General features: G+C 41.0%; 1 protein-coding gene across 4 annotated transcripts in view; it reads right to left on the bottom strand.

Annotated features, from left to right (window-relative positions):
- PBX1 (PBX homeobox 1) overlaps window positions 1-13,576 on the bottom strand; it is a 282,525-nt gene that overhangs the window by 29,125 nt on the left and 239,824 nt on the right. For 2 of the 4 annotated variants that reach the window (XM_060134242.1, XM_060134259.1), the window contains 3 exons: window positions 13,270-13,405; window positions 8,042-8,201; window positions 527-639 (listed from right to left, as the gene is read on the bottom strand). In XM_060134242.1, the coding sequence (XP_059990225.1) occupies window positions 527-639; window positions 8,042-8,201; window positions 13,270-13,405 (409 nt within the window). The remainder of the gene's footprint in view (window positions 1-526; window positions 640-8,041; window positions 8,202-13,269; window positions 13,406-13,576) is intronic. The other 2 variants (XM_060134251.1, XM_060134267.1) reach the window with 2 other exon arrangements.

Genomic DNA, 13,576 nt, shown 5'->3' on the forward strand with positions numbered 1-13,576 from the left:
AACCCAAATCCCTTGACCTCAAGGACGACTAAGAAGATGAGTTTAGTCAACCTGGCTGGGTGTTTTCAAAGGTTAAAATGAAAACGTGAGATCCTAAGTTATGTGCCTAGTCATTCATGACCTCTATATTGGGCAGATGTTGAGTGTGGAAAAGCAACAAACAAGAGAGGGACCTGAAAAGTGAACTGATGGACTCAACTCCTCCTCCCTTTCCCTTTCATGAGCCAAGAATACACTGGGTCCACTTGCCTGACGGGCCTTAGTCACCTCACCCCGTGCTTGCCGCTCTCCTGCCCTCCTAGGGTGACTGACAAGCCAGAGCCAGACGCATTCACAAAGTGTGGACGAGATTCCCCACGACAATGGTTGTCTTTGATTCGGTTTGGTTGTTGGTAAGGTTTTGTCTCTACATCTCTCTCTGTCTGTCCGCCTCTCTCTCTCTGGACAGAAGCAGGAGATGCCAATCCGACTGAGGGCTCTTGGACGCTAAAGCATTCACCTGGCGGCACATTGGCTGGGTCCCTACCTGTGATTGCACGTTGGCTCCAACCTGGGCCCCTTGGTAAGAATCCCCATTGAGTGACTGCACGCTCATGAACAAATCTCCAGAGTTTGACATGTTAAAAGAACTGGAAGAACCTGGAAAGGAAAGAGTGAGGCACCTGAATCACAGAAAGGAAAAGGCTTAACCCCCGCAACTAACAGCCAAGAGGAAGAATGACATGCAAAGCAACCCCCCCCCAAATAAAAACTAAAATCAAAACAACATCAACAGAGTCTGGTTAGTAGCATGAAGAACAGAGCAAGCAATAAAGGGTGCATATCATTGATGTTATGCGGAGCCCACATCTCACTGCAAGTTGCCCATAGGTCTGCTTCCCCTTAGCAGCTTCAAGCTGAGAAAGGAAACATGTATTCTTCTCAACTTGCTCTGTTTGAGTTGAAGACAGTCTCCAGACCCAGGGTCTCTCTCTCTTGTCTCTAAAATTCTAAGATTGGCTGGGGGACTGTGGGCTGGAGACTACAGGCTGGTCAGTGGTACTTCTGCCACCACGATGGAGCACGTGAGCTATCAGCTGGATTCTAAATAAACTAATGCTACACCCATCTACTCTCACATGGGTAGCAGCACCTGGGAGGGGAGGGCATGAAGGTAACGCTGCACAGTAGGGCTGGCCCTGTGATATGAGTCACCAACATTCCTGATTTCTAGAAAGAAGGTGATGTTCCCTGCTGGGTGGCAAACAGTCCAAGAGGATCATGAGGACTGCAAAAATAAGTGAGAATAATATGCTCTCCTCTGCCACCTGCCATTTTGGAGGAAGATGAGACAGAAAATGGACCAGGAATTCTCAAGCATGCATGAAATATGAAATGATAGTAATAATAATAATAATAAAGTGAGTCTTCAGAAGAGCAGTTAACTATCTGCTTTCACCTCCTAGAGTTGAAACTTTCTCCCAGACTTAGCCTGTAGGCACCACCCGGGTTCCACTGGTTCTACTGTGGTAAACCTAGTCCCCCCCTCAACCTAAACACAAGGCCGTGGAAGAGCTTAATATTATTCTGAAGCCATCGTGCAGCTCAGTGCATTAGGAAAGAAAGCTCAACGTGCAAGGTTTGGTTAAAACATGACGTTAGCCTGGAAAAGGAGAGACCTCAGGGACCCAGGTCAGTTCCACTCTATTGTTTCCGTCCCTATATTGCTCAAATTGCACTCCTGCCCTTGAATTCTGAGACAGCCATCATCCGTGTGGAATCGCCCAACAATGATTCATGCCCCAGCTCTGACTCTCTTTTATCCCAAAATAGGGATTTGTGCCATCCTAGAGAGCCATCTCGCCTCACATGAAGAGCTGCAGCTAAGCTGAACAGAAGGTTTTTTTGTTCCATGGCAGGACCACTTAACTAGCAATGACTTCTAAACTCTGCCACTCTCCTCAACTATTCATGGTATCCTCATCCTTCAAAGGCAAGAGCCATTTAGAGGAACCAAATGATTTACTTGAAGACAATTGACTTGGGGACAACCTCAAGTTAAGGAACATCTCCATTCTGCTTTGTTCTTTGGGGTGTCCGTCCATATGCAAGGAGCCAGCTGAGTATTTTGCTACACAGACGGATCCTCCACTCTTAACTCCCTTCTCATGGGAAAAAGGGACTGCTTTCTTTGGGGGGCGGGGGACAACTCAAGCACCATCCAAAGAACTATGACATCCTGATTAACTCTGAAACATGTCCTATGTATGTCATCTGGTACACGTTTCTCGGTTTAGCTTATCTGAAAGGAATTAGAAAAGTTGGATCTTAGGCAAAATAGGTACAAGATTTGACCAGGTGTGGCTTACACCCAATCAGTGGGCAGAGGCTTTGGCCTGGACCCTCCTTCCATTAATGTGCTGCAAATCTTTCAAACAGTCCCCCCCACAACGTGTGGGTGAAGCAGTGCGTAGCACAGATCACATTCGTATGTTAAGATATATAAGACCCAGGCATCTATGTCCTAGTTACATCCCTCTCAAATCTTTCTTTCAACCACAGCGATATAACCTAAATATTAAAAGCCATTTTATAATAAGTATTACAACACATGCTCACAGGTAGATGTCATCAGAACCAAGAACCAGCAGCTCTAAGAACCCAAATTATAATTGTTTATATGATATCAGAATTTTTTTTTCCCCTGAGAGTATTCAGTTTGAAGCCCAGGTATCTTATTTCTCTCCCAACCAAATACCATGTAATAAACATACACTCTACATGCTTGGTTGATGGTTTATTGGAAATTAGCACACAGACTGAGAAATGGGAGAAACTTCCAGAGGGCTACACTGATGCCAAGGAACATGGCACCCACGGAACCATGAAGCCACGGAATGTGCCACTTGCAAGACACACACTGCAATTGACACAGATGATTTAAAAAATATATGTGCATAGATAAATTGTAAATATGTCTGGCTGCCTAATGTACATAGAGATAAATATGCACATATCAATGTACTTCGTGTACAAATGCATTTGAATCAGAGCAGTAATTGCAGAAGGAGTCCCTGTGCTTTTGGCCATGCCGTTTCAGCATTTCATTGTCTCTGTACACCCACGTACAACACCGCCATGGCTTCTGCTTCTCTGATAAGTAACTAGAGGCAGTGATTTCGCTGAGGAAAGAGACCAGGTGTCACGAATACTGCAATAAGGCAGACACGTCCACACAAACATCTAAGTAATGAGGGGAAGACTCATTCTTCATCTGGCACTGGAAGTTGGAAAGAACGTATCCTGGATTGGATAACCTCCTGGGAAGGATGTGATTCACAGACAAATAGCATGTGGGCTCTCTCGGAGGTGCTGTGGAATTCTCAAAGAACTAAAACAGAATTACCTGGTTTGCTGAGAAGGTCAGTCTGGAACCTTACCTGCAGGTGGCTATAAAGTGATGGCAATGACTAGAAGCACATTTTAAGACGTGCTTGCCAGTTAAAAGGTTCTGAATTTGGCTTGGAAAGGGAGGCAAGTAGCTCGTTGAAGCCATAATCCAGACAGCTGGGGCACGTACAAAGCTAAACTTGCACTCAACTAGATCACCTACAGATTCTACAATGGATCACCTACAGATTCTGATGCATTTGCTCATGCAAACACGATGTGGAGATGTGCTAACAGCCATTTTCATAAAAGGCAATTTCCTGAACACTCTGTTTCTACTCTAAAGAGTCTCCAAGAGAATTACATTTGCTCAGGGGGAAAAAAAAAACACCCAAACTCAGTTAACTTCAAAATCCAAAACATGGAATACTAATGATAATATCTCAATCTGGAGCGGGGTTTCTTGACTTTGGCACCATTCACATTTTGGGCCAGATAATTCTTTGTTGTGGAGGAATATCTTACGTATTGTAGGACGGTCAAACACATCCCTGGTCTCCTTAACTTCAAAATCCAAAAAATAGAATACTAATGATAATATCTCAATCTAGAGCGGGGTTTCTTGACCTTGGCACTATTCACATTTTGGGCCAGATAATTCTTTGTTATGGAGGAATATCTTACGTATTGTAGGATGGTCAAACACATCCCTGGTCTCCATCTCATAGATGTCAGGAACATCCATCCCCCTACAACTGTGACAGCCAAAAATGGCAACTTTACTGACATTGAGAACCCATGACCTAGAACAGGAATGAATTTACTTTTTCTTCCTAAGGAACTTGAGGTGTTTTAAAAGTATTAGCTCATTATAACTCACAGCATTTTTAGCAAGCAGATGGATGGCAAGTATTACCTTAATTTCTGCAATCTAGAAGTCTAGGTAGGCTTCACACAGATTAGGTGGCCAGTTTGATCATACTGGACTCTGTTGGCCTCCTATACCGTTTGGAGGCTCAAAGATAGAGTCTCTTTGCTGGATGTAAGCTTAATTATATTATGCTCACTTCTCTGTTTCTCAAGATTTTTCTCTCCAAATTAAAATAAAACCATTATTACTTTCTACTCAGGGCAAAGTACAAGAGGGAAAGGTTATCTGGTTCAATGGGAAACCAGATAACCTTCAGCAGGTGTGCATGTCCAGGTTCTAGAGTTCCAATTCCAGGAGGCCGTGTTTTCATTTTCCACAAGGGAAGAAACATAGGAAGAATGAACACAGCAGAAAACATCAAGGGGATAAATTCTTTCACTGGTTTTAAAAAACAAAACCATGAGTGTTCCGATGGCTTTACTAGAAGTGTCAGTCAACTTCTCTGGATGTGTTACCTCCTCTCTAACCATGTGTACTATACATAAACTTCTCTTAGGAAGCCAGTGTCCAGGGCCTTAATATGATAACCTTCCACCAACCCAGAAAAACACCAAACTTCCTATGAGGGGCATAATAAGAAACTGTTAAAGGGCTTGCTGCTAACTAATGTCATGGCTGAATCTACTGTTGTCCTTGACAAACACATACAACTAAGCAAAAGAATTCAAATCTGTGGGTTCTGAGCCTCAGAAAACGGGGATTGCTTAGCTAATCACAGATCCTGCTAAGATATCAATGCTGATGCTATGCCACAGAAAATATCTGTAACGCATAAGCCAATTTCTTTCTTCTTGGATATTAAAATGTTCTCCAACCTTCCAAAATAGATAATCCAACCTTCCTAAAAGGGCCTTATTTTTCTGAGATATTAACTCTTGCTTTCATAATCTCATCAAAAATAGGAAATTGAGAAGGTGTCACTTTAGGTCACTCCAAAAGAATGATGGACCCAGGGTTATTAACTATTGCTTCAGTTGGTCCCCCTTTTTGTTTCTTTTTTTTCAAAACTTAATTTTCTTGTCTTCTCTCTATTTTTCCTCCTTGCTCCATCCATTTTGCCCAACTCTGCTGGTGCAAAATATGAAGCATTCCAAGTATCTCGAAATACTTGTTCATTCCTCACAGGCCGCAGCCCTACGTGATTTTTATGAATTATGCTTAAGGAAATAGGAGGTCAGGCATATATCAACAAAGAGGAATATTTAGAAGAGGCCTAAATAAAGATACTGAAGTACTGCTCTCCACACAAAAGCCTCTAGAAGGAATAAGATTTACTTGCAAAATATCTTCCTTGCAGTAGAAATGAGTATTTATATTTAGTAAAGCTTCTGGAAAAAACTCCTGCTTCTATACTGAGGATATAAAAAGTTCCCAGGTTCCAGAACTCTAAACTCAACTAAAATATATTTTCACTTCCTAACCTCTTATTTAAAACTTGCTATTTCAATTATTATTTACCCTTCAGAATTATCAAAGAGCTGGTATACAACATTATAAACACCCTATGTGCAAAGCTGAAACATTTGAAAGTTCTCCCTCTATCTGTGTAGCGATTTGGGTTGTGTTAAGAGCAAAGAAAAGATAGAAAAACCCATTTATAACTTTTCCTGTTAAACCATTTATCTTTTAAAATTCCACGCTATTGCACATATACAATAGTATTTTCTTTTGTCTCTATTTTAGAAAAAGCACTACAAAGGGGTTCCTCTGCATATTATTTCTAACAACTTAGGCACCACTGGAAAGCTTAGCTCAAATTTTCCATAATAATTTACTCTGTGCTCAGAATAGTCACATGAAGTTTAAGCCACCAGAAAAATTCCTTAGAAAACTGTAATCACATACTGATATTCCAAGAGAGCCAAAATAATTCTTAAACACAGACGAGGGGGTTAAAACGCTCACTTTTCTCTTTTCAAGTACTTTAGGAAAGAAGAAAAAGGGATTTAGTAATGAAGGGAGTCCACGGGGCCCTTCTAAAGACTGTTCATAAATCATGCTAAGCCATCTGCGATGCAGATATATCAGGGACAGAAAAAAGTCATTTTGATATCTGTTTTACATTATAACCTTTGCAAGAGTATCAAATGTGTTTTTGCTAATGTTGACAGAATTGTACTTCTTCCAAAGAGACAAGTGAAAATGTCTGCCTAGCAGTACAATTCAACTAGTGTTGCTGGGTCTGAAATGCTTAATAATTGACCAGATGGGGATGAAGGAAACTCTCTGGTTATTGAACCTGTTAGCCTTGATCCTTTGTCAACCATACCATGATGAGAAGAGAAGGAAACACACACACACACACACACACACACACACACACACACACATACACACAAAACCTCAAAAAGCAAATATGCTCTCCATGGTTACCTAATCTGGAGTGCTGGGAAAAATGAAACTGGATTGAATTCTACATTGTCTTACCATATCCATGTTTACAAAGCCCAGGCCACTCTTCATGCATGATTCCATTTAAACAAAAGAAAGCTGTGATGGTACAGCCCAGTGACTTGGAGAACTTTATGATAACAAATTAGAAGCATCTAGAAGCTCACAGAAGACATTAGTGTGTGGAGCCTTACATGTCTCCAATAACAGTCTACCACAGGGTAGAAAGAGGACTTATTTTAGTGGGCAAACAGGCGGGGAGGTCAAAGACACCACATACCCCCAAATGTTAGAAATTAGATTTAAAAGTCATATTATGATCTAACATATTTAATTTGTGACCCTTTAAAGTTGGGGCATCAATTTTCTTAGATATGTACCCCACAGCCAAAATCAATGCATCTGGTTCATTATGGGGAGAAATATCTTAATCTAACTTATTTAATAAAGCCTTATTTAATAAATAAATACTTATTTAATAAGAAATATTTCTGGTTTTCCCTTTAAATAAAAAGCACCAACATGCATGCCTTCCATAGCATACAAACACCAAGGTTACATTTTTTATGCATTACTGATTATTCTTTTCACATGTGGAAATTAAGAACTGGTGGTACAAGGCACACCCCCAAAATATATTACGTTAGCCTAACTCTGAAATTAGTGATACAACGCACATTTACTAAAATAAAACCAGGAGTACAGCACATGACTGATACTGTAACAGAAAAACTGGAATCTGAAGTCATTTGAATTAATGACTGGCAATTTTCTTTGTAGTTTACATAAAGAAAACCAACACAATAAAACAGTAAAGAACGATAACTATAAAAAATGGATAGCAATCACCATAGTTGGCTTTGCAGACCAGAACATTTTAATAAGATATTTAAAGAAGAGTGAATATTCCTTCAAAGAATGCATGCTAGTAGGTGACCCAGACATCATGTGATAGGAACAGCAAAATAGATAAGGACAACAACTTTATAGGAGACAGACTAAATGCCTGAACCCCAAGGGACTATCTCAAAATATTAAGTCGAGCTTACTTATTAGAACCTCTGAAAGGAGAATTTAGAGGTCTCCTCATCAAAACCAACCAATTTACCTCTGTCCAACTTAAAGAGACACATTAGTGCAAACCCTCAGACACGTCCATCTTATCAACAGCAAAACACATTGCTTTTTGGAAATGAAAAGAAAAACCCAAAGTCGCATCAACAGTAAAAAAGACAATCAAATACATAAATCAACCCATCCATAGCCTAAAGAATTAAAAGAAAACCCCAGTGTAGGAAAAGCACATATAAAAATGGAGAACACTTCCCCCAATTCAAAGAAAAAACTAACCAGCTGAATTGGGAGTTGACGGTGAGTTAGCTTGGCTTCCATGGGCTGACACATTGGTAGCAGTGACAGCTGTTTTGGCAGCATAAATATTGGCTTCCTCTTGAAATTTACCTATGTTCTTCTTGTACCGGATTCGTTTATTTCCAAACCAGTTTGATACCTAGAGAGGTTTAAAAGAAGACGAGAAAGTTACCAGTTCATCCCGCACAAATATCACAGAGGAAAAGGAAGAGCTTATGAGAGGGTTGAAGAGGTAGGCTAATTGGTCTCATCCTAGCTCTGATTCTGCAACATCAATTAAAAGATCTGAAGAAAGGGCTTGGAGAGGAGCAACTACATAAAATGAGATTCTCTTGCTTAATATAACACAATCTAGCAAAACCACTGTGACAAAGATTTTTCTAGGGAGGAGCTGCTCATTTAACTAGGACCCTTGTAGTTTAGGGCAAGCATTTTAAATCTGCTTACCTCTTAAGTATAGGACACTAAAATAAACCTAGCATTTCAGGAGAAATGCCTGTTACTTACCAATGCTAAAGCTGACTTTGGGCAATCAAATTATACAGACCTTTAAATATTCAAAGAAATCTATATCAACATATGGGTGCTTTCATGGATGGATTAATTTCACATTTTTCTTAGTTAAATAACTTTAATATGGACTAGATTCTTAGCTGTATTGTACTACTGACCTTAGGATCAATATAATTCAATCCAATAAATTTCACTAAGTATTTTGTGCAAAGCTTGGTGTTATCTACATGAGGAAAAACTGAAGCCTAGCACTGATTATTCCTTTGAATTCCAGGCTTTAAATGTTAACACCAATACACAAAATAAACGTAATTTACTTTCATTTGTTAACCTATTTCCTTCATGTGGCTCACAGCGGCTGTCCTGGCTTGATTCTATGCCCGTTCTCTTTATACCAAGACCTCTGCCAGACACAAGTGGAGACACAGTGAAATTCAAGTTTTACTCCCATAATCCTGCCTCCTAAGCAGAGTTTTATACGCCATATTTCAGATGTGATTTCAAACTAAAATATTGTGGGTTTATACAATTACAAAACAAACCATGAATTTGGTGAGAGAAGGAGAAGTTGGTAACACATGTACCATAGCTTACATGTAATTTAATTTACCCCAACAATGGCAGATAAAGAAAATTCTTGCAAAACTACACTTATTTTTAAAGTGCATTAGCTAAATTTAAAAATCTTATAAGGCTATCCCTCATAGACCTATACAGCTCATACTGAAGCAGAAATGCCAAGCCTCTGTAATAAAAATCAAAACATAGCATTGCAATATTAGTAAACAAGAGAGGAAAAAGACTCAAGAGAAAATGCTTTATTTATTGTAAATGCTGGTGCCTACAGAAGGAGAGTTAAACTGGAAGAGGAAGGGCATTTCTGGGTCCATTCAGGGGCCACTGCCTATCTAATTTCACTCCCAAACTCATGGTTTTCTTGATGTAACTTTCACTATTCATAGGAATCAATCATCATTGTGGTTGGGTTTTGACTTCTAAGTGGAACAGAGAGAGAGGAAAAGAGGCAGGGAGATTTTTTCTGGGGTAACTGGATGAGCTGGAAGAAAGGGGGAAAGATGAAGGAAGTTTGGAACGACTTTTGAGGAGGAAAGAAAATGCCTGTGCTCTAATAAATTGGCTACATGAGAGAAGGTGAGAAGGAAGAGGGTGGAGAAGGGACCGGTCCTGGGATGATTCCTTTCTACAGGAGAATAGATGCTCATGCAGGGAAGATGCTGGGTCAGTTCAGGCATTTCCTGCATCGTCCACTAGGGGGATGTCATATGCCCTGAACAATGTATAGAATCGGTGTTTTCATTAATTAACCCACTGTTCAACAATCATTGACAAGGTCTACTATGTGCTAGGCACTAGGGATACAGAGATGACTGACTTACTCCGAGACAGATAATGCAGAAGGAATCACTGATTCTCCGGGGAAAGTTTGGTTCACATTTTGGACATTAAGTTTGAAGAGCCCGTGGGCAGAGCCATGGTGAAGTCCAGTGGGAAGTAAGATATATGAGTTCGGCATTCCAGGAGAGAAGTCTCATGGGGATATTTAAAGAGAAGTATATTTGCAGCTGTGAGCACGGAGGGGGCCACTCCAATTCACTGTGTAGAACAGTACTTTTCAAAGTCAAGTGTGCATGGAGGGCTTATGAAGACAGATCCCTAGCCTCCTCTCCTTTCCACCAGAGATTCTGATTCAGGACTGGGGTGAGACCCAAGAAATTTTTTTTAAATTGAAGTATAGTTGATTTACAACATCGTGTTACGTTTAGGTGTACAGCACAGTGATTCAGTTACATATATATATATATATATATATATATATATATACACACACACACACAAATATATACGTATATTCTTTTTCAGATTTATTTTTCTCTTATAGGTTATTACAAAATATTGAGTATAGTTCCCTGTGCTATACAGTAAGACCCAAGAGTTTACATTTCTAACAAGCTCCCAGCTGATGCTGCCTTCTGTAGATCACACTCCAAGCAGCACTCCAAGCATTAGAATAGAGGAAGGGCTGTTCTGGGATCAAAGGAGAGGATGGTCAATAGATGGGTTTCTGTGTCTGAGAATATTTTTGTTTGGGAATCACAGGAGGACTCACTAGTAAGTGGATTTTAAAAGAATATGTGTCTTAAAAAATAATTAAGGACCATGGGCTAGGACATGATGAGATGGGGGCTAATGAAAGAACAATACTTTTAGGATAGGTAGAGATGGCAGATCCTCTAAGAAGACTGAGCAGGAGTGGCCCAAGAGGAAGGAGAAAACTCCAGAGAGAACAATGTCAAGAAAGCCAAAGTAGGAGAATTTCAAGATGGAGGGTGATTATTAACAACAACAACAACAAAAAACCCCAAAACAGGGCTTCCCTGGTGGCACAGGGACACCTGCCAATGCAGGGGACACGGCTTCAAACCCTCATCCAGGACGATCCCACATGCTGCGGAGCAACTAAGCCCGTGAGCCACAACTACTGAGCCTGTGCTCTACAGCCCGCGAGCCACAACTACTGAAGCCCACGTGCCTAGAGCCCGTGCTCCGCAACAAGAGAAGCCACCGCAATGAGAAGCCCATGCACCGCAACAAGGAATAGCCCCCGCTCGCCGCAACTAGAGGAAGCCTGTGCCCAGCAACAAAGACCCAACTCAGCCAAAAATAAATAAATAAATTTAGTTTTAAAAAAACCCAAAGCAACAAACAAACAACAAACAAGAAAGATACAGTCAAAGGCATCTCCTAGATCTGAGAACTAGAGATAGAGGGAGATTTAATATATCATGTGGTCCAACCAACCATGACTGGAGATGGGGCAACGAAGACCCAAATAGAAAGAGTGAGTTCCTAAAATCCCACGGTTGACTCAGCATGAACACGCTCCTAGCAAGTGCTCGTTCTAGGATATCATGTTGTCTCCCACTGGAACTTGTGTGGCAATGGTAGAACAGTCTGGTTATTGTTGGGAGGAAGTGATGTGATGGGGAAGGAAGAATGGTATCGCCCTGGGATGGATAGGGGAAAGAGAAAGGTGATACAGTATATGTAAATCATCATTTTAATGGACACACTATTTGCACCCTGGATTTCCATAATGAAGGATGTGAAGGTTGCTGGAATAGGCCAAGATTCCATTTTTTATTCACACACAATACAGACTAGATCCTGAAGAGTTCATTCTATTTTCAATAGGGATTTGGAATTCCAAATCCCAGAATTTGAATTCAAACAATATAGTGATTTTCAACTTTAGCAGCAGAAGATTCCATGACCGAAATTCACTGTTTGTGGGTTAGTGATATGGTTTATACCTGCAAACATGCAGCAAGCACCACAAAACATCGGTTCTCTTTACTTGTGGACAATGGGTCCAGATTTGGACAAGAATGGTTAGAAACCTAGATAACAATCAGGCCACCTGAATTAGACCACTGATGTTCTGCTTTCCCAGGGTTGCCAAGACTGGAAACGACCTTCCGCTGGGTCCAAGTACCTGAGGAAGGTCCAGGTTAAAAAGGAGACGATTCTTTCTGCCTTGTCTGAAAGGAGGTTTCCAAGGCTGCTGCAAAAATCACACACAGAGTGCTGGGGAGAGCCCGGCAATCTCTTCAGTGCAGATCCCCTGTGTGGAGTTCTTTATTTTGACTAGACCTCATTCTGCTTAGCTAAACACAGGTTGATGGGATCAGCACCCGGCGGGGAGTAGCAGAAGCCAGGATTCAGCTCAAGGAAGTACAGATGCTCAGTTTATACAAAACAGCGTCTACTTCATTTACAAAATGTTAAGTGAAGTTTTTCACTAAAGTAGGTCTCTTCTCCCCAACTTCCCCCTCCCCCTTGCCCTTTTTGGAAACACTAGTACATTTGATTCTCTTGCACGTGACACAATTCTGAGGAAAGCTTTCTCTGAGAGGTTTCTTGACTATCCCTACTGGTCTCAACTAGAGACTGGTGGTGGTATTTGAGGTTCAGACCGAGTAAGAAGTTTGGATGGATCCTTTGTGTAGACACAATGTAGATACATATAAAACTTGCTGACCTTTCTACTTCATATTAATGCTGAACACTCCAGGTCCATAAAACTTTTATGTCACGTACCTTTCCACGTCAATAGGCACCTGTTACGGTTATTGCTCTTTGGGGGAAGGGGGCACTCAGTGACATTTTGTGCAATCATTCCAATGCAAGCATAGTGACACGTTAAAATTCCTACACTCCATCAGTTACAGAGTGAGGACATCAAGAGAGGACATTTGAGTCCCTTTCATTTAAAAGTTCCATTCACTGACTCTTAAAGTTCCTGGGTTGGGCAAAAAAATGGGCCAAGGAATTGAGTATGCTTGAGAAAATAACATGAGAAATTCAGATGGCTTTCCAAGTACATGTAGAATTCTTCGCCCATTTGAAGCAACGGAGAGCTCAGAGGGAAGAACCCTGTCCCTGTTTTTACACTGTACTTAGTCTTCTCCTACTTCTGCTGGTTCCTCTCAAGTTTTTCCAGGTACTGCCTTGGAAACTCTCTTATGCACATCATGTGCTGACCTTGCCATTTTAAGGCTTAAGTTGATGGAACTTACAAGGCATGAAAGTTCAGGAAAGCAAGACCTCCAAGACTCTGCACTGTGACTCCACCAGGGCCAGGGTATGGGCTGAGCCCTTTGAGGGCTTCTTACCTGGGACACTGTGATGCCACACTTCTTGGCTAACTCCTCTTTGGCTTCCTCACTGGGGTAGGGGTTGCTGAGATGGGAATAGAAATATTCATTCAGGATTTCCGTCGCTTGCTTGTTGAAATTCCGTCTCTTCCGCCTTCATAAAGAGAAAGGAAACAACAACGACAACGGAAAAAAAAAAAGTTCACACCAAATACATATAAAAAGGGAGAGGAGAGGATCTACGTCTGGGAGAAGACCCTTTTTTGAGTGAAAAGTGAACAAGAGGAGATTTGAGCAAAGGGGTTGGATGCTGAAAGCAGTGCTG

The sequence above is a fragment of the Lagenorhynchus albirostris genome, chromosome 2 (genome assembly GCF_949774975.1).
Source record: "Lagenorhynchus albirostris chromosome 2, mLagAlb1.1, whole genome shotgun sequence".
Classification (NCBI taxonomy): Eukaryota; Metazoa; Chordata; class Mammalia; order Artiodactyla; family Delphinidae; genus Lagenorhynchus; species Lagenorhynchus albirostris.